Below are 17,956 nucleotides of genomic sequence, written 5' to 3'. Positions count from 1 at the left end.
ATGTACATATATTTATATAAATAGATAAAGATACTAAAAAAACACTACTCGATATACGCGCGTATGCCACGCTGAATATATATCAATGAAATCGAAAAAGCGATAGCTCTAATTCGTATGCGCACAATATGTACCTAAACGTGTACACGTTTATAGATTATTATAGATACACAGAATATTATAGGTATACAGGTGTAGAAGCGACGAATCTTTCGGCGTACTACCAGACATTGTGTTATCGCACTAAGTTACCAACAAGGATTCGCAGGTTAAAACCAATATCTGAACTACAAGCAATAATCGTGTACGTGTGTACGTGTATGCATGTGTGTATGTATGGAACGAGATGATCTGTGATTTTCAGCTCGTGAATCGTCGGATTCGGTGACGACGACGACGGATCGGGCGATCGGTGAGTCCGTCGAGGACTCGAACCGAATGAAAGAGGCTCTTCCTGGAGTCGTCGACGAGATCGTATAAACGCGAGCGAATTAAAAAGCTTAAAAAGCCAGCGGAAAATGAGTAGAAGGGCCTCTGGATGACCCTGTTGCTTCGTAGTCGAGGGCTGCCCGGAGAAAGACGCGAGAACCGCGCGATGTCTCTTGAAAGCTGTCGGCTTGTGTACGCTAGTTAAGTAGTTACGCCGTGGCGGCGGGTAACGAGAGAAACGAAATATACACAGAAGAATGAAGAAACGAGGTCCACACGGATTAATCCCGTTCGATGCCGAATCGTCTAGCTTCGCGATCGAGCTACAGTCTCGCATAAACCCGACTGAGAGCTACAGGAATTCGAAACTGAACGCGGTATCACGCAGCGTTGCGTAATTAGTCGAATCAATTGAGGCTATCGTTGCCACGGCCAATTAATCGAACAATCATCGTTCGACGCGGCTCGAAATCCCGATACTCCGAATTTTCAACTCGAAATAACGAAACCCACGAAAGGCTAATTGACTCGATTCATCGGTATTGAATTCTCGCGTTGTCCAAAGTTCCCGGCTTCGCTCGAATGAAAACTATTTTTCATAACGATCGCAACGGCTTTCTATCGGGGTAAATTGTTGGTTCGAGAACCACCTGCGGGACCGCCTCGCCCTTCGACCTCCGCTCGTCGTCCTTCGCTCGCGAGGGTAAAAGCTCGCTCCTCCTTCGAAGGAGAAGTTGCACGCCGTACGCGCGTGCATGGAAACACGGCGCGGCGACGCGGCGTGTAAAGGACTGCGAAAGGGGGCGAGCGAAGCATTGTAACAAAAACACCCCCTTTCCCTTCCGTTTCGCGATTCCCACCCACCCCACTGGCTGTGCTCTTGAGAGACCAGCTAGCGAACTCCGTTCCTACCCCAGCGGTGGTTCGAGGCAGCGGCACCACCACCGCCACCACCACTGACACCTCCCCTCTGCCAGCCGCCCCCAACGAACCTGTCTTCCTGGTCAATAACCTCGGCGTATCGTGTGCCGTGTGCCGCGGCATAATCGGCCACCGTGTTTCAGATCAGCGTGTTTCTCTCGCCAAGATTCCCTGCCTCTTCAAACTCCTCGCCTTTATTCATTGCGCGCGTCGCGACGGATCTCAGATATCTTTTTCTTTATTTACGAGGAAACGAAACCGATTGATCGCGATTCCGTTTCAACGTCGTGTCGAATCGAGGCGAGAAAATAAACGAGTCGAGTGTCGTCGTCACGCGACAGCCCTTGTTCGCCGTCGCCTCACCGTTTCAAATGTAAATTTTAATTCGATCCGAGGAATCCCCTCTCCTTCGAAGATACGCGTGTACCACGAGTCCCCGATATCACAGAAATTTCTCTCGTCATCTCTGCTATCGATCTCTTCGCCCCTCCTCGTTGCGTCTCCGCGCGTCGATAGAATCGTTGCAAGCTGCCGTTAAAATGCATTTCGTGTAGGTACTTACACGTATCTCTCGAAGCAACGGCCACGAGCGATGCCTGGATCCGCCGCGAGTTACCTCGAGCAACGGGAACTTGTTTCCTCGAGACGAACGGGGAGAGCTAGGCGGAGTAAAAGATAATTGGCGACGGTAGGATGTTTAACAAAAAAAAATAACAGAAACGATCGGGTCGATAGTGTTTTTCGAGGACGAGGCGAGGGTGGTTCTTCGCGAAGAAGGAAGCGGCACCCTCGTGAGGTGACGCCATCTGTGTCGGTCGTCGGGAAACTCGTCTTAAAAATCACCCCCCGAGATCAATACGCTCGTCGCCGTACGGAGTGCGGCCGTTGCGAGCAGACAGTAAGTCTACCGTCTACGGAAACGCGAACGAAACGTCCCGGGAGGATAACGCTTTCAGTTTTGTTGACTGCGAATCTTGGCAACGGAGTCGAATAATTTCCCACTCGTCTACGCGGAGAATCGTGGACGAACGGTTTCCACGTGTCCGCATCGTCGGCTCGCGATGATCGTTACCTTGATAGTTTCGATGCGTCGGGTTCCACGCGATTCCCTCCGATATTCGTAACAAGACTGAACTAGGCTTCTCTGTTTACGAACGAATTCGCGGCGTGCACAGCTGTTCGGACGATTTCCGAGATCGCGCGCTTTAGAAACCATAGAAAAAAGAAAGCAGTCCATCGCGGACGAGCGAGGAAGACCCGTGAATTCGGGTCAGGCATTTGGCTTACAAGGGTAGTTTCCAAAGGTTTCCTTTCTCTTTGGAGCCTCCGCTTTGCGGCTTCTAACGAGATAATTTGATTTTAGAGCTACGCCGTCTCTCGCTCTCTCTCTCTCTCTCTACCCGATCTTTTAGCTAAGTGTTTTCGTACAACTTTTTTTTCATGGGTTAATCGTGTTGGCGCGCGGACCGTCCGATCGATCGCCGATACGTCGTTATCGTTTCATTAGATTACGGTTTTTCCGACGGTTCGGTGTGGACTTTAAACGAATCTGCCTTTTTTCGAATAACGAAGGAATCATTGAAAACGATTTGAAAGCGAGAACGATAACGTAAATAGAACATGTGCACTGAAAATGATTTTAACAACGCTTGATTTTCAGCATGTGAATTCTAAACCCGATGCAGTCGAAGTCGCTAGTAATTTTTGCCACACCATTCTCCACCGAAGAACGAACGGTTCCAATTGAAATTCTACGCGTTACTCGAAGCAAACAAGCGTAGCGTCTGATTTGCGATTCGCGCGTTCGCGTTGAATTAAACATTCCGCGTTAAGTCGTAATTCCAGCACGTGTTTTCGCTAATTAAATTTGTCAAAAAACCGGCTCGCAGAGGATGAATTTATTCGTCGCCCGCAAGCCTCGACGAACAACGACCTGCGCGGGTAAACAGGGACAGAGGGACCGCTCTTCGACGATCGAGATCTCTTTGAATCCCGCGGAAAAGAATTTTCGCGTGGCAGTCTGCGTCGTCTCTTCGAACCTCTAACAAGCTTTCGAGTTTCGAATTGTCGCGGCGAGGACGGCGTACTCGTGGCTCTCGCGTCAGACCTAGCGAGACGATCGAGACGAGAGAAGGAGGTTTTCGAGTTTTCACGGTTTCCGCATCGTCGAAGGAAATCGTCAGTCTGCCTGTTGAGAATCTAGGTTCCAGGTAAAGGAGGATGAGAGTGGAATTAATTAAGACCCGGTAGACCGTAGAACGCACACTCGTAATTATAATTGGTGCTACGCGGTAGTCGCGAGATCTTCGGTCATTAGAATCGTTAGAATCATCGGAATGATCGTCGAATCTAGGAGGATGATTGAACCCTTCGTTAGGTCATCGGCATAGCGAGTATCGCGTCAAAGACGATCGTTACTCGCCTTGGCTGACTCCGATGGAAACTCTAGACGATTATTCGGCAACCGCGGCGCGGAAGAGCCAGCGAGGAACACCGGGCTCGGTTTAATATCGACAATGGCAACGACAAAGTTGGTAGGCAGGCCTGTCGGACGAGGGTTTACAGAGGGGTGGCGTGGGGTAAGCGGCTTATTGCGAGGCGGCGCGGATTTTCAGCAACGTCACTGTTTCACGTCGACTCCTATTCGAGTTGAGACGTCCGACGTTTCTTCACCAAAAAACTCTTACGATCCCCGAGTAACCCACCCTCTTTTTCTGCAGAATGAAACGTTTCCGGTAACAGTTTAAAAAATGCATCTTATACGTACAGCAATTTCTTCGTACTGTCGTATTCCAAGTATTGCAAAATGCACTAGACTTTTGCACTTTCGTGTATTTTCATAGATACATTTTACATTGCATATGAAATTTTCCTATAAATGTATCAAATCCGGGCAAACGTTTTTCAGCTCGTGCAGTTCCACGAAATAAAGCCGGCGGTTCACCTGGATAATCGGTACCGATTGATGAGACACGAGCCGATGCTAGACGCCGAAGGACAGCGAACTGATAAAATCGGCAAGGACGAGACTGCTCCACCTTCCATGGAGGAATTGAAGAAGCTACGCGAGGATCCCAAGTTTTACAATTACTACGCGCCGAAGCGTCGAATATTTTTCACGCGTTAACTTTTGTATTTGTCACTGTTCTACCAAATATTAAATAAAAGCTGTTCCCCTCGCAGTGTGTGAATGCAATTTCTTAAACCCGGATTTTCAAAGCGTATAGGACCGAATTTTCAGGAAGATTCGATTGGGTGCCAGATGGCGGCGGTGGAAAGCGAAAATCGGACAACCCTCTTTTGATGCTCGACGTTAGGCACTGTGGATATACCCCGAGTAGAGGCAGCTGTTGCACGTTCCGCCACGAGATTATAGAGCCGTGCCGTAAATCAACGGTTCGATGAAGATTCACGTCGTTCTCGTCGTATACAACCGAGGAACGGAAACGTATCGCTGCGAAGTTTCACCGTTCCATGCACCTACTTGATCCGCGACGAACTCGGTCCACGAAATTTATATTCGATCGAGCGGGACTGTTGTTTAACCGATCAATACGCGAGCCGCGGTTCGCGCTCGATTCTCAATTGACCGTAACTGAAATAGATCTCGAGCGGGCATCGAGCTCTCGCGAATATTACGTAACACGCGCGTGAACGTTGATCGAGGCGCGGTCGCTCGGACACCACTGGATCGTTTATCCTCGGTATCGATGTCCCGGACGGGCTAAATCGCGTGGATACGTTCGCAATAACCGGTAGATAATTTCGCAACGATAAACAGGCCGGCCGCGATCTACGATTCCACGCGAGGCACGATCGGTCGGGGAAATAACGCCGCTACTTCCAATGAGTTTTGGATAATTTCCAGCTTTTTCTAGCTGCAGCACTAAAGAACCATCGTGCACGGTTTACGCGAGTAAACTCGCGGTCGATTTGGATCGGCTCCAAAACGTAACGCTCGTCACGATTTTATCCCAAATACGCGAGAACGATCATCCGCGACGCGTAAGAAGAGCTTGAAAGATATCGTAGTTGACGCCGGTTAAGAGCTCGTTCGACGATACATAGATGAAGTAACAAGTAGCAGGACTCCGTTGGAGGTATACTACGATATAACGAGGACGAACCAGGTGGTAGCTGACGCGAGGTTATCGAGAGGGTTCCCTTAATGCTGTGGCAGAAGGTAGGTAGGTAGGTAGGTTAGCGACAGCTGTTACTCGTCCCGGGCACGGGTACGAGGCTATACATCTACTACATTACACTAGACAACGTGTTCGCAACGCGATCCAGTGGCAGCGGGAGAGGGTCTCGTTCCTCGAGGTTACAGAGAGGCTTCGAACCTGGATCGGGTCTACCTCCGACGCGTCGTCGTCGGCAATAGCAGCGGCATGTGCCTGGCCGGACAAAGAGCGCATTCACTTACGGACAATAGCCCTGACTGGATAGGTCCTGCTGCTGCCGCTGCTACTGCTCCAACAAGCCTCGTCGCTTCTACCCCCGCGTTCTGCAATCGCGCTTTTGCGAAACCGCCTTTTTTTCACCCAGCATCGGATATCGATTAATTGGTACGCGACGCGGCGATGCTTCTACAGTAAATCGATTCGACGAAATCCATTGTCATCGCTACCTCCGCCCACGGGATTTTCGTGCGAAATGCTAATACGAAATTAATTCGCGAAAATGTTACGTTTACGGTTTTTCCGCCGAGTGAAATACTGTTTTACGAAACCGAACATATGGGAATCCGATCGAGGGGGAGGAACTATGGAAAAGAGAGAGATAAATCGAAATTACTCGTCGCTGTAGCAAATGATAGACTTCGGTCCGTGGAAGAATTGAAAGCCGGAGAGAACGGAAACCGAAAGAACTCGGCTGCGGGGATCGACCAAGTTTCGCGGGATAAAAGAGGAGAGAAAGAATGGGGAAGAAAAAAAAAAAAAGGGAACTCTCGTGTCCCTTTTTTCCGTTCGCTTGGAAAGACCTTTTAGCGGACAATTTGCGGACTGGCTCGGTTCTGTTACCAGTTAAGCGATAAATGACGCTGCGCGAGAGCGAAAACGAGAGCGTAGAAGGAAAGCGAAACGAGTCCAGAAATAGGAGGTATTTCTTTGCCGGTCACCTCGATCGCGGCTCGCGGGATTCATCGATCATTACTCGCCGCGCTGTCCGACGGTATCCGAAACTGTTACGCTTACGTCCCGTGGCCCCGAGGGAAACCTGTCGTGACCAAACCTGGCGCTAGTAATTAATTAATCGCGCGACACGTCCGTAACCGTTTTTACGTTTCTCCGAATCGTAGCAAATCGACGGAACGCTTTCGTCGTCACGCGAGCGAGCAGAGGTTCACGCTGTTCACGCAAACAGATCCGTTGATTCGCATTTTCTTTCGGACCGTGGGAAGTCTAGGCGTTATTATTACGAGCACGTTCACGATCGGCTGTGGTTCGCATCCTTTCCATATTCGCGTCGCTACGGAAGAAACTTTCCCCGTGGAACGCGTAATAAAATTCTTGCCCCTCCCGTTTCGTTGCGAGGAGAGAACGGACCGTTCGAAAACAGTTTATATCTGGTGTGCAACTGTGCAACTGTACGCGCGTCTCGTCTGTAAAAGGAGAGGCGCGCCACTCGAAAGGGGTGTGGTGCACGCATTTCCACGGCGGCGTGTTGCATCTCTGCCAGAAGTTTCGTCGGTACGAATAAGCCTTCCGCGGAGGAAAAGAAGAAACCGCAAACCTCCGTGTTTCCTGAAATTAGCGGTTTCTTCGCCGAAAGAATCGTTGACGTTTAATCTTGGGAACGAGCGTATCAGGATTCACGTCTGACTAGTTTCATCGATTATTATTCAATTATTTTTCTACCAGCGAGTAAAATTATTATTTTCTCCATTTAACGAGGAAAATGAACAACGCGGAGACCCACCATGGTAATTAACGACGATGCAAAACGATGGCTTTATGACCATTTCATTATATCCTCTCGCTATCGAATAATCTGATTATGAGCCAGTTAATTAATTAGGCGAGATATAAACTGATCGTTGTACGAATCCCAAAGCAGTGGCCCGTTCGTTCCGATTTAGAGACCAGTTGAAAAAGATACTAATTCTGCCGAACCGAGCCGAGCGGCAGCTGCACCGCGCACCTGGCAGAGCTTTTTGCGGGACAGGTAGAGACACATTTATCGCAAATCTGCGAAACGTACAGTCCTGACGGCGAAAATCCACGAATTTAGCTTAAAAATATAATTGAGTTCGTGGACATCGTTGCGAGAGACGAAACGAACGAGAGAACAGCGGATAAAGCGGATGGACGAGGAGCAAAGAAATCGGCGAGGGATCGCACGGAGGAGGAGGATGGAAGAAAGAAAGAAAGAAAGAAAGAAAGAAAGCAACAAAAATCGTGCGAGGTGAAGGAATGCTCGGCCTTGGCGCCTGCGGTCTGCCGAAGGGAAGGTTAAAGATCTCACGAGAGGATCTTTTCTTTGACGATAGTTCGGATTTCGAATCGTGCATTATGACTCGGAGAGAATCGAATCGATGTTTCATCCGACTGATAGCCGGCCGTCGTTATTAAATTCTATCGCCAATTCTGCTAGGAATTTATTCTGACAGCTTTAATAACTCCCGGGAGTGCGCGGGATGAATTTCAATTTGAAGTTGCGATACAGCGGCCGCGAGAGGTGAATTTCGGAAATCATTCCAAGGATCGCGAATGGCGGCTGTTCTACGATTTGTCACGGTCTCGATTTCGCTCGGCACGATACTTTCTCTCTCTCTCTTTCCGTTTCTCCAGCGATGACGAAGGATCGGATGAAAAACCCGTGAGAAATTGCTGCGCGGTTTTTGCGAGGCCTGCTGGAAAAACAATTCGGTAGAATGGAAACGATCCGCGAATCTCGTACAGAATAAATGCAAAAATCCACAGTTTCCATCCAAGTTCGCAACTTACGAGCGCCGGTATAATTGAATTCCGACGAGAGGCCTTTCGACCTTTTCTCGTTGTACCGCGTATCGAGCATGCCCGACGATTGTTACGAAATTTTCTTCCAATTATGAAACCGGCGAGTCGATAGCGCAACGCAACGGAAGGGATTCCAACGGGAAAACGTAGCTTCGTTCGATGGTGTTCCGTTTCGTTCAACTTTCGAACGTACAGGAATTTAATTCGCTCGAACGAACCAAGATAAACGCGAGAAAGTAACTTCCGCGGTGCGTTACGATCGTCGAAAAGACGGAGGGATGCTGCAATTTTCATAGCGAACGTCTAATTAATTGCTCACGGCGAGTAATCGCGGACAAATTTGATTAACGTCGAATCGGATTTTCGTTTCTCCACATTTAATTCGCGTAATTATTAACTGGAAGCTGTACGAGCCACGCTCAGCCCGCAGGAACCGCGATTTCCTTGTACAAATGTTAATTAATAACGATAAATGTGTTTGCAGTTCCGATTAAACATTATAGCCAGGTCGTCGCCGTTATCGGTGACGAATCGAATGAAGGAAATTCGAGCCAGACGATGGGACGAACGTAATCGGTTCCGGAGAAAGCATTTCTCTTTTCGTCGCGATACCGCGCTGCGTTCACCCACTTTTCGATGCTCGATTCCGGCAAGTAGACGATACAAACGTATTGTGACACAGTTACAAAAAAAAAGGAAAAAGAGGAGAGCGTAAAAAGCGTTGCTTTGAGCTTTTGCGGGAATACGTCGAAATCCATCAAGCACGATTCTCGACGAGTACCGCGTGGCACCGAAGCGACTCGAAAACGACTCTCGTCGATGGTTGTCGCGATTCAAAACAGAACGAAGGAAAGGGAAACGCAGTTCGCGTTTTCACGTTAATTTCGATAAGGGATCCGATCTAGCGTGGAGCGAAGACTCTGTTGGTTTCAATGGTCGACGCGAAAGAAAGTACTAGATAAGATTTTCCGTTCCACTGGTGAACATCGAGACCACGGATTTCATCGATGCCAAAGAAGCGAATACGATAAAATCGTTAATGGAGCATCGAAACTGAAACATCTCGTTATTTATCACGGCGTGCGCGCGTTAATTTAGATCGCAAAATTAGCGTTCGTCCAAGGCTGTTTTATTTCCGATCCAAAGTCTGGCGCGAAAGCAACTTCTCGAGAATGCGTACGGTGTGTTACGTGCGAGGCCGAGAAGTAGTTTTTCGAATTTTTCAATCGATACGTAATAAACGCGGAGATGAAGATTTCCCGGACGAAGGCTCGATACGTAAATCTTTCGTGCCACGATCTTGGCAGCAGATCCGATTTGGTTCGGTTAGAAGAGAAAAGGTCTCGCTTCAACGAGCAAACCGCGGTTCGCCCGGGTTCCGTCCAGCGGCCAACGTAATTTGCTTCAAGATTCTTGATCCTTATCACGATTCTTATTCAGTTACGCGTTTAAATCTAATTTCATCGTCGACTTTCGAAACCGTAAACGAGCAACAGCGTCGTATATTTAGATTTTACAGGTACTTAAAGTTCTCCTCTTTCTTAATTCTCTCTCGAGAAAGAGAGAGAGGGAGAGGGACAGAGAATCTGGTTTAGCTTTACTTATTACGACGTATTGTACATTCGTACACGGTTGAGTAGTTAGGAGAAAGTGGACAGTTTGCGAAAAGTCCAATTGTGAGCGGACGACAAAAAGGAAAGAGAGTTAATCTACGAGGCGTGGCTCTCGTTTTCTCTCGGGTCGAGATTGCAAACTCTAAACTGTTTACGATGCAATCGGTCGTCGTTCTTTAGCTAACGTCAACGCGACGAGTCAAAGGGTAGATTCCCGATCGATGAACATAATTCCTCGGATAATACGCATACAAACGCCTACCCCGTTCAGCGAACTCCCACGCGTCCACGTGCCTCGATATTTGTACTTATCGCCTACGATCCCGAATCGTTACCAAACCAAAATTCATTTTCCAACGTCCCGTACTAAAATAAAGGATAATATCAAATGGTGGGGCGTATCGATTCGCTCTGTGCATCGCATAGGTATCGCGGAGCCAAGGGAAGTTCCTCGTGCCGAGTAGAATCGAGTCGAGTCGAGCTCGCTCGCAGACGTCGTAGATCAGAAGAGAATTACGAACGTAGAGAGAAAGAGAGAGGATGAACAGGGGCGGGAACAGAAAAGATCCCCAAAGGAGAGAGAGAGAGAGAGAGAGAGAGAGAAGCCCGATAGTGGTACCGGTACTGGTGCCACGACCACGTGCATCGACCGAGGTCTTTGTCACTGGATACCACCGTTCCGTTTCTCTCGCTCCTTTCTCTTTTTCTTCGTCTCTCGTCGGTAGCCACACACATGCACTTCGCGAGCAGCGCATCCAAATTATAAATCGATTACGACGGCAGCTCGGATCTATCCCGAAGCGCCAGACAGAGAGGACATACGCGATATAGGTTGAACAGAAGTAAAGGTAAAAATTTTCCGATATTTATCCAACCGTTGTGGAAATCGCGACGGAAAGTGAACAGCGTTGACATCGAAAGCACCTCGAGCGCGATTCTCCATCGAGACAAATAATAATCGAGCAGCCGCGGACGCGACGGCGATGACCAGCCGACAGCTCTAAAAGCATCCGACGCGATCGTGTCACGACGAACATTTATTGACGCAATATTTGTGAATCGTAACTGGTTATTGTCGATACGCGCATTCGTTGCTCGAAGAGAACACGCGATTTCGATCGGTTTTATATTCGTCCTCTCTCGGTCTCGCTTCGATCCGTTCCCTCCCTTCTGGCAAAACCAATTGGGCGCTCCTTAGTAACCGACCTATCGCCCAAACTAATTACGAGCAACGTTTTCTACCGCGCCGAGGACCAAGCGCGCTCGCTCGGTCCACGTTTATCGCGGGCCTTGTGCCAAAAAATTGCGTCTGCAGTCTACGGATTGGCCAGACCGAAAAGTGAAAAATTGCCCGTCGCTCGATCTTCGGGACTCTTTACATATTACCATGTCCTGCCTCTCGTCCAAATTATTTTTTTCATTCGCCGGAACATTTGCGCGGATGTGGCGAAATAGAGGAAAACTCATCTATGAATTTCGCCCCTTGCCTCTCGCACGGCCAACAAATAGCCGTTGTTTACTGTGTCCATCCGACGAGATATTGTTTTGTCGGTGCTTTTACATCGACGATGAAAATTTCGATAATTAAATTCAATGCGTGGCACGCGGGTACGGGCGTCCTTCTTTCGCGTCGTACAACTGATTGCGACCCGTTGGGTACAATAGGAGAAAATAGCGAGGCTCGCGTTTCAATTAAAACTTTAACCGAGCATGGAGCGCGCGTAATCTTTTCTCCCTTCTTCGCGAAAATTAAAAACTACCCCACGGGCGAACGTTTTAAAAAATCGGTTATTTTTAGATCGCCGTGCAAATTGCGTGCAAGTTCTGCGACAAGGAATACTATCGGATGCACGAGGACGATAAACGAACAAAGCTCGACTGTTTTATGCAATTGGTGGTGAGAGTATACAAATATAAAGGCAGTGACACAGTCTGCTCTTTGAACGAGCGCGGATGTAGAATATCCGAATCGAGTACTGTGTCTCGAGAAATCTCGTCGACGTTAAAAGATTGTCAGAAATCGCGAAGAGGCGATAGCCCCGAGGTGGCCACGGAAGTAAGCGTTCGCTTCAGGCTTACAGTTCGCGATACGTACTTACACACAGGTCCCGTGATTTAAATGACGAGGCACAGCTTAAGGCAAGCATTCGTTTTTCCGATAAAATGTACGCGCCGTTTAAAAACGCGTAACGCGCACACTTGGCTCACGCGACAAAAGTAACGATAAACATCCTTTCGCGGTCTGTCGTCCGACGAGGAGGTCGCGTCGTAAAATAAATCTTGGAAGGCCGTAGAAATCTGTGTTATTTAGCAATTTCGTTAGGAAACGAGAAGGTTTAATTACCGATCTGTCTCGACTCGCGAGGCGTAAATTCGTCTCGAGGCGCGCATAAGCCGCGAAAGGAAACCCAGCCAGCCTTACCGGTTGGGCAACGCGACCGACTGTTTTTTCGTCGCTACGACCGAGTTTAAACCTCCCACGGACCCAATAATGTTGCCACTGCAAATTCGCTCTCTCAACACAGAGCAACGGAAAGCCCTGTTCCATTATGTCGCTGCAAAAATATAATTACTACCACCGATGCTCTTACTACGATACACGCGTAAACAACTGATGCAATTATTTCCGCACCAATTCGATATTATGTCCCGCGGCAACCCTTCCTTTCCACTTTGCCAACGGCACGGTGTTACGTTGTCAGGACGACCGGGTGAGCTTCCGGATTCGCAAAATTCAACCGGCGATCCGACCTACGTTCTTTTCCCTTCGTTTCTCCACGTCGCGTGAACTTTTCTGTCAACTTTCGACTCCCTCGGTCTCTCGCAGCCATTCTCGTTCGCACGCGATTGATTTCTCTGAAACCAGTCGGCAAGGGCTCCTCGTTCGTAGGTAGATACACGCGCGCGCGTATCTACACGTTTGCACGCAGTGTATACACATTGAGAGAGAGAGAGAGAGAGAGAGAGAGAGAGAGAGAGATGGAGGGGGAAGCGAGACGGAGACAAAGGGGGAAAGGACAAAGCGTCGAGCTCCAAGTTCGGGCGTACCCCCCAAAGGAGAGAGTGCATGCATACCTCTCCCCCCCTCTCTCTCTCTCTCTCTCTCTCTCTATCTCTCTTGAATTCTCCTTTTACCGTGCACACCGCACGATAGACGCGCAGGGAATCCTGTCTCTTTCTCCCTCCTCGGAATACGCGAAACGAACACGCGTACACACGGGTGTGCACATACTACGTCGCTCAGCCAGTTGCACGCGTTTTTTCCTCTCCGGCCGGTTCTCTCTACGCGAAATAAAGCATGGGCGCCCATCGGGCGCAAGATCAAATAGTACACATCCAGCGTGTATCCACACGCACGTACACGCGCGTACCCGGCGCTGTACGGACACACGCGAGTAGAAGCTCGTTATCAAGCGGTCCGAAGCGAGCATGACAGTCGAGGCACCACGAAAAACAAACGAGAGCAACAAGATGCAGGAGAGAGAAACATTCGCAGCTAAGTTACGTACACAGACACAAAGGCAAGCGAGATTTTTCGAAAGGAAAACGTAGATAAACGTAAACGGGTGGGTACCTAACTCGAACGAATCCGCGAGGATGAACGAGGGGGACCGGTTGCTTACCCTACTGCCGGGAAGGTCGTGTACGGGAACATGGTCGGACACGGTTTCCAGGATCGCCGCTCCCTGGACCCTGAATCTCCTGTGCTTTCTCTCCTCCACGCTGTTCGCGTCTCTCACCTTCGCGACGTCGCACAGGTTAAACGAACCACACACTGTCACTCGACGCGATGTACATACACGTAGGCACACAAGTTCAAGGCCACAACGACCCCGCGAACGGAGCTGAGAACGAAACCGGGAACAAAGAGGACGAACACGGCGACTGAACGAGCGTGGTACCTCGTGCCGATCCCTGGCAAACCGTTTCGAACAAAGGGCCCGCTGTTGTAGAAAGGAAACGGGACGCCGTTTGATGACAGCAGGACCGGCTTACGACTTGGACACCACACACGATATTCGCACGCGAACGACCACTCTGTTCGTCTCACAGCGAACCTCCTCCTCTTGCAGTTCACCCTCGTGTTCCTTTCTCGCTCTGTTTAGAATTGTAGGTTAACGAAACGGCCGGTTAGACGGCAAACGGCGGCGGCGTCGGTGCGCGTCTCTCCAGTTCTCGCACTTCACAGTTCACAGTGTGGCAGCTGTACGCTCGCCTCCTCGATCCCGACGGCGTGGGAGAAGCCTGGATCGTGGAAGGGATGGACGAGGGGGGCACAGATTGGCCGAACCGAGGGATACCAACCGAAGTAGGGGTAGGTTAGGTTGGGACACCTGAGGGGAGAAGCGAGCGCACCCCTATGCGAACGTGGCCGTGGTGCGTACTACGAAAACGGGTGCACGCACACGCACAACACAGTGTGATTGTGCGAGTGCATCCGTGTTTAAGAATGATAGACTCCGGTTTACCCCCCGACCGAACACCAAGATGCATTTTGCAAGCTGTTCCCATGAAAATCTCAGATCTGATCGTTGCAAATTCTTGTGTCATCGTACATTCCGAATGTCCCCTGCTGTTCTCCGGCGTAGATCTTATGCCTGACCGAAAGAGTTCTATCATTGCAATTTAAGTACTCGTTGATAATCTAAACGCGAACAAGCAGAGAAACCGGTTTTCAGGCCGGCCGTACTCGTACGTCACAGTAAATGCGCGTATCCCGACGATGCGACGTATCTCTCGACGTCACCGGCTCGTTCGATTTCAACAGACTTCGCAACAAAAACCAGATAACTAGAATAATAAATCGATGTTAATACGCGACAGTACTTATTTTCGCTAGCAAGGAAATCCGTGTTTTTCTCGTTTCCGAACCCTTTCTCGTGGACCACTTCACGAGCTGAGAGCCTTTGGGTCTTCACAATGAATTAGGTATATTGTCGGAGACAACATGCAGATTTCGATTGACGACGTTTTTCGTTTAGTACCATGCTTACTTCGTACATCCTTATTATGCATCCTAGCTACGTTCTAAACGAATTGTACCGAGCCTCGAGTTTCGTTCTTCGAAGATACTTTTTCCGGAAGCATTGTTCATGCGAGTTTTTCGCAAGAAGAAACCGAGAATGCTAACAGCGAGGCGTACACCGGACACGTGCGCGCTGACACAAAGAGACGTGGGCTCGATGAGGAAACAAGCGCGAACGTAAACTGTGAGTCGATATTAAGTTTGCGCAACTGCATGTATGTACCATTCAATGAAAGATAAAGAAATTATATGACACATCAGAGAATTTCGAGAAGAATATAGATACGTCAATGAACTACCTAATAATTAATCTTAACTCCAAATACATGACCTCCGATCACGACCGGATTTGACCATGTGTCCAGAACGGTAGATTTCTTACAATTACAATTGACCGTCAATCAAGCGCGCAACACGAATACAAATAAACAGTATAGACTCCCAGACAAGAGGAAGAAACATAAAATAATCATCCCTGTTCGCAAAATTCTGAATTCATATACCGAGAGCAAAAATGATCATAGGCCAGTATTCAGAGTCGTTGCTTATTCTTAAGATCGTCTTAATAATTTGATATCCCTGTCTATCCCATATTTCCAGTCCTTTTCTTGTATAGGGAACAGGGACTTAAGCAAATGCTTAAGACAATCTTAAGAATAAGCAACGACTTAGAATACCGGCCATAGTACCATTTGCCTGTGAACACAGCGCGAGTTTTGGAATACTATCTATGTATAATAATATCCATACCGAACTTGAAAACGTATTCACGTTAAAAATGCTTCATTATTGTACCGCACAGTCTCTCGCGACTCGCTCGAAACTCGCGAGACGCGACGGAACGCCAAGAGGGCAGGTCAGGATCGAGACGATCTGGCCGGCCTCCAAATCGCTGGCCAGATTCTGGACGCGCGTGTCTCGACCCAAGGTAAATGTGCCGGCTGACACGAAACAAAAAGACCGCGGTCCTTATCGTCCCACGATGAATCACGCGCGTGCACCTTTCTCCTTCGCTCCGGACCAAGGTAAACGCTCGCGAACGTGGAAAAACCTCGTCCACTGTTATTCGTGAAAAAAATGTACATGGAACATTTCAAAGATTCGTATTGCACGCCCACTGTCGATGTTTTTCATTCAATTCGGATATCGACGCTATTCGAATATCACGGGTATCGATACGATCCGAATAATACGTTCGGATACTAACCAAGCAATATGTAAATGGCGTGCAAGTAGGTGCGCGTCTACGCCGCGACTTTAATCTCGCGAAGTAGATACCGTTCCCATACCGCAGACCGCGTTTACCGCATTACAATTACTCGAATCTTAAATAATCGCGTTACAACCGCGATTAATACCGACGAAAAAGCTAGTATTCAAGCAATAAGCAAAACCGTACCGAAGACTGGCTAGTCACAAAACGCAGGAAACACTCTCCGGGTCTCGGACTTCCTCGTCCGGGTAACGCGAACCTCAACCAGGGAACGATACTCGTAGTGCTTCTCCCTCGGTTGAAACCTATCTCCTTCAGCTCGGTTCCCTTCCGTCAGGCATCGGCGGACGCGCGCGATTTTATTACGCAAATTGAATTTGCACGACTCGTGCGCGTCGCTTAGTTAGAATCGTCGCCCTCCTTCGGGAGATAACGTCGCGGATATCGGGCTAACGAAGTATACTTTAATTGATTCGAACGGCGTACCCGGAGGACGTTAAAAGCCTCGAATCGCGGTATCCGACGGTTCTCCTCGGAAATATTTCGATGAACCAGCGATAAAAGATTTTCCAGATCGATTTTGGACAGAGTCGACGAGAATTAATTAATATTTTCTTACGAGATAAAAATATCGCCGACGACCCATTCACTGTAAAAAATGGAATTCCTTATCGCGATAACACGGTTCGCTTAGTCCTGTCAATTTGGGTTTAATCGAGTGGATTGCATATTCGCAACCGCTAATTAACTCCGACAATGTCCCCTTACGATGTTAGTAGTCGGCCTATCAGTATCAGGCACGACACTCGCCGGCCGAACTGTCCGTTTACGTACGATGTAATTTCAAGGCGCGTTGCAACGATCAACGAACGTCGCTCTTTGTCTTTTCGTTATTTCATAATCTTCGTACGACGGATAATTTGCAAAGGCTCGAAGAACGAGTTCGAAGAACGTCGTTGGAACGATTAACCCGGGCCGGGTTTCGCTCGGACACGACTGGTTTAAATATCGCGGAAATTGAAGCTATAAATTCGTCGTTGCCATAAATTTCGCGACCAGCGCGCTTCTCCTTCGGCTCGGCCAAGAGAAAAGTAAGAAAGGGGAAATAAGGTTGAGAAGGAACGTATCCGAAGCGTGAAAACGAGTGCGAAAGCCGAGCCATTGGAACGCGCGTCGAATATTTCGCGACGAAAAATGGATAAGTTACTAGATACACTCCGCTAACCCGATTTTCCGAGGAAGAAAACCAGCCGTGCTCTCGAGACAGGTTATTCATCCAAGAAACACGATGCAGGATTACATTGTTCGACGTAAACCTCGAGACTACTACAGGCTCCCATAAAAGGGGAATATCGTGTTTCATCTCGTACAACTTTCAGGCAGCGTTTCCTCGCGACGCGACGAACGCTGGAATATATTTCCCGGTTGAAAAAAAAAAGAAGCGCGATAGGCGAACTTCTCGAGAAGAAAGTATTCGAGATAATTGCATCGAACGTAGATAATACTCGTTGAAGAAGAAAAAAATCAAGAGGGGATAATTTAGAGATGTTCAATTTTCCACGGGCTTGGGTCGGGAAAATCGGTTGCAATAACAGTAGCAATCGCGAGAACTTTTCGCAATTACGTTTCAGGTAACAACTTAATCCCGCGGAGCTTGTAGTAACGCCGTTATCGTTCGCAAAGGAACGGAGCGAAAAAAATGTTCCGCTCTCGTTAGAATCGCGGATATTTAACGAAACTCGTCGACGGACTTGTCCCAAAGACAGCAATCGACCGTAATTGCTGTGAGAACTCG

At 48.6% G+C, this 17,956-nt stretch overlaps 2 protein-coding genes across 15 annotated transcripts in view; one reads left to right on the top strand and one right to left on the bottom strand.

Annotated features, from left to right (window-relative positions):
• The window catches only part of LOC108626817 (uncharacterized), a 33,352-nt gene extending 28,820 nt beyond the window's left edge, over positions 1-4,532 (top strand). For 3 of the 4 annotated variants that reach the window (XM_026815130.1, XM_026815129.1, XM_018027709.2), the window contains one exon: positions 4,259-4,532. In XM_026815130.1, coding sequence (XP_026670931.1) covers positions 4,259-4,477 — 219 coding nt within the window. In that variant the 3' untranslated portion in view covers positions 4,478-4,532. Of the gene's footprint in view, positions 1-2,605; positions 4,086-4,258 lie in introns of those variants that run through there. The other variant, XR_003389440.1, reaches the window with a different exon arrangement.
• msi (RNA-binding protein musashi) overlaps positions 1-17,956 on the bottom strand; it is a 79,714-nt gene that overhangs the window by 24,765 nt on the left and 36,993 nt on the right. The window contains exons 1-2 of one of the 11 annotated variants that reach the window (XM_026815127.1): positions 2,423-2,582; positions 1,913-2,009 (exon numbers count right to left, since the gene is read on the bottom strand). The exons of 5 other annotated variants lie outside the window; for them this stretch is intronic. Coding sequence is in view for 1 of the 6 variants with exons in the window: in XM_018027706.2 (XP_017883195.1) it covers positions 13,546-13,577 (32 nt within the window). In the remaining 5 variants the exon portion in view is untranslated. Of the gene's footprint in view, positions 1-1,912; positions 2,288-2,422; positions 2,583-13,545; positions 15,270-16,347; positions 16,479-17,956 lie in introns of those variants that run through there. 5 more of the 11 variants (XM_026815128.1, XM_018027698.2, XM_018027706.2 and 2 more) reach the window with 5 other exon arrangements.

This window comes from Ceratina calcarata, unplaced genomic scaffold (assembly GCF_001652005.2).
Source record: "Ceratina calcarata isolate Rehan_Ccalc_2016 unplaced genomic scaffold, ASM165200v1 scaffold43, whole genome shotgun sequence".
NCBI lineage: Eukaryota > Metazoa > Arthropoda > Insecta > Hymenoptera > Apidae > Ceratina > Ceratina calcarata.
This window is presented reverse-complemented; position numbering and strand designations above follow the sequence as displayed.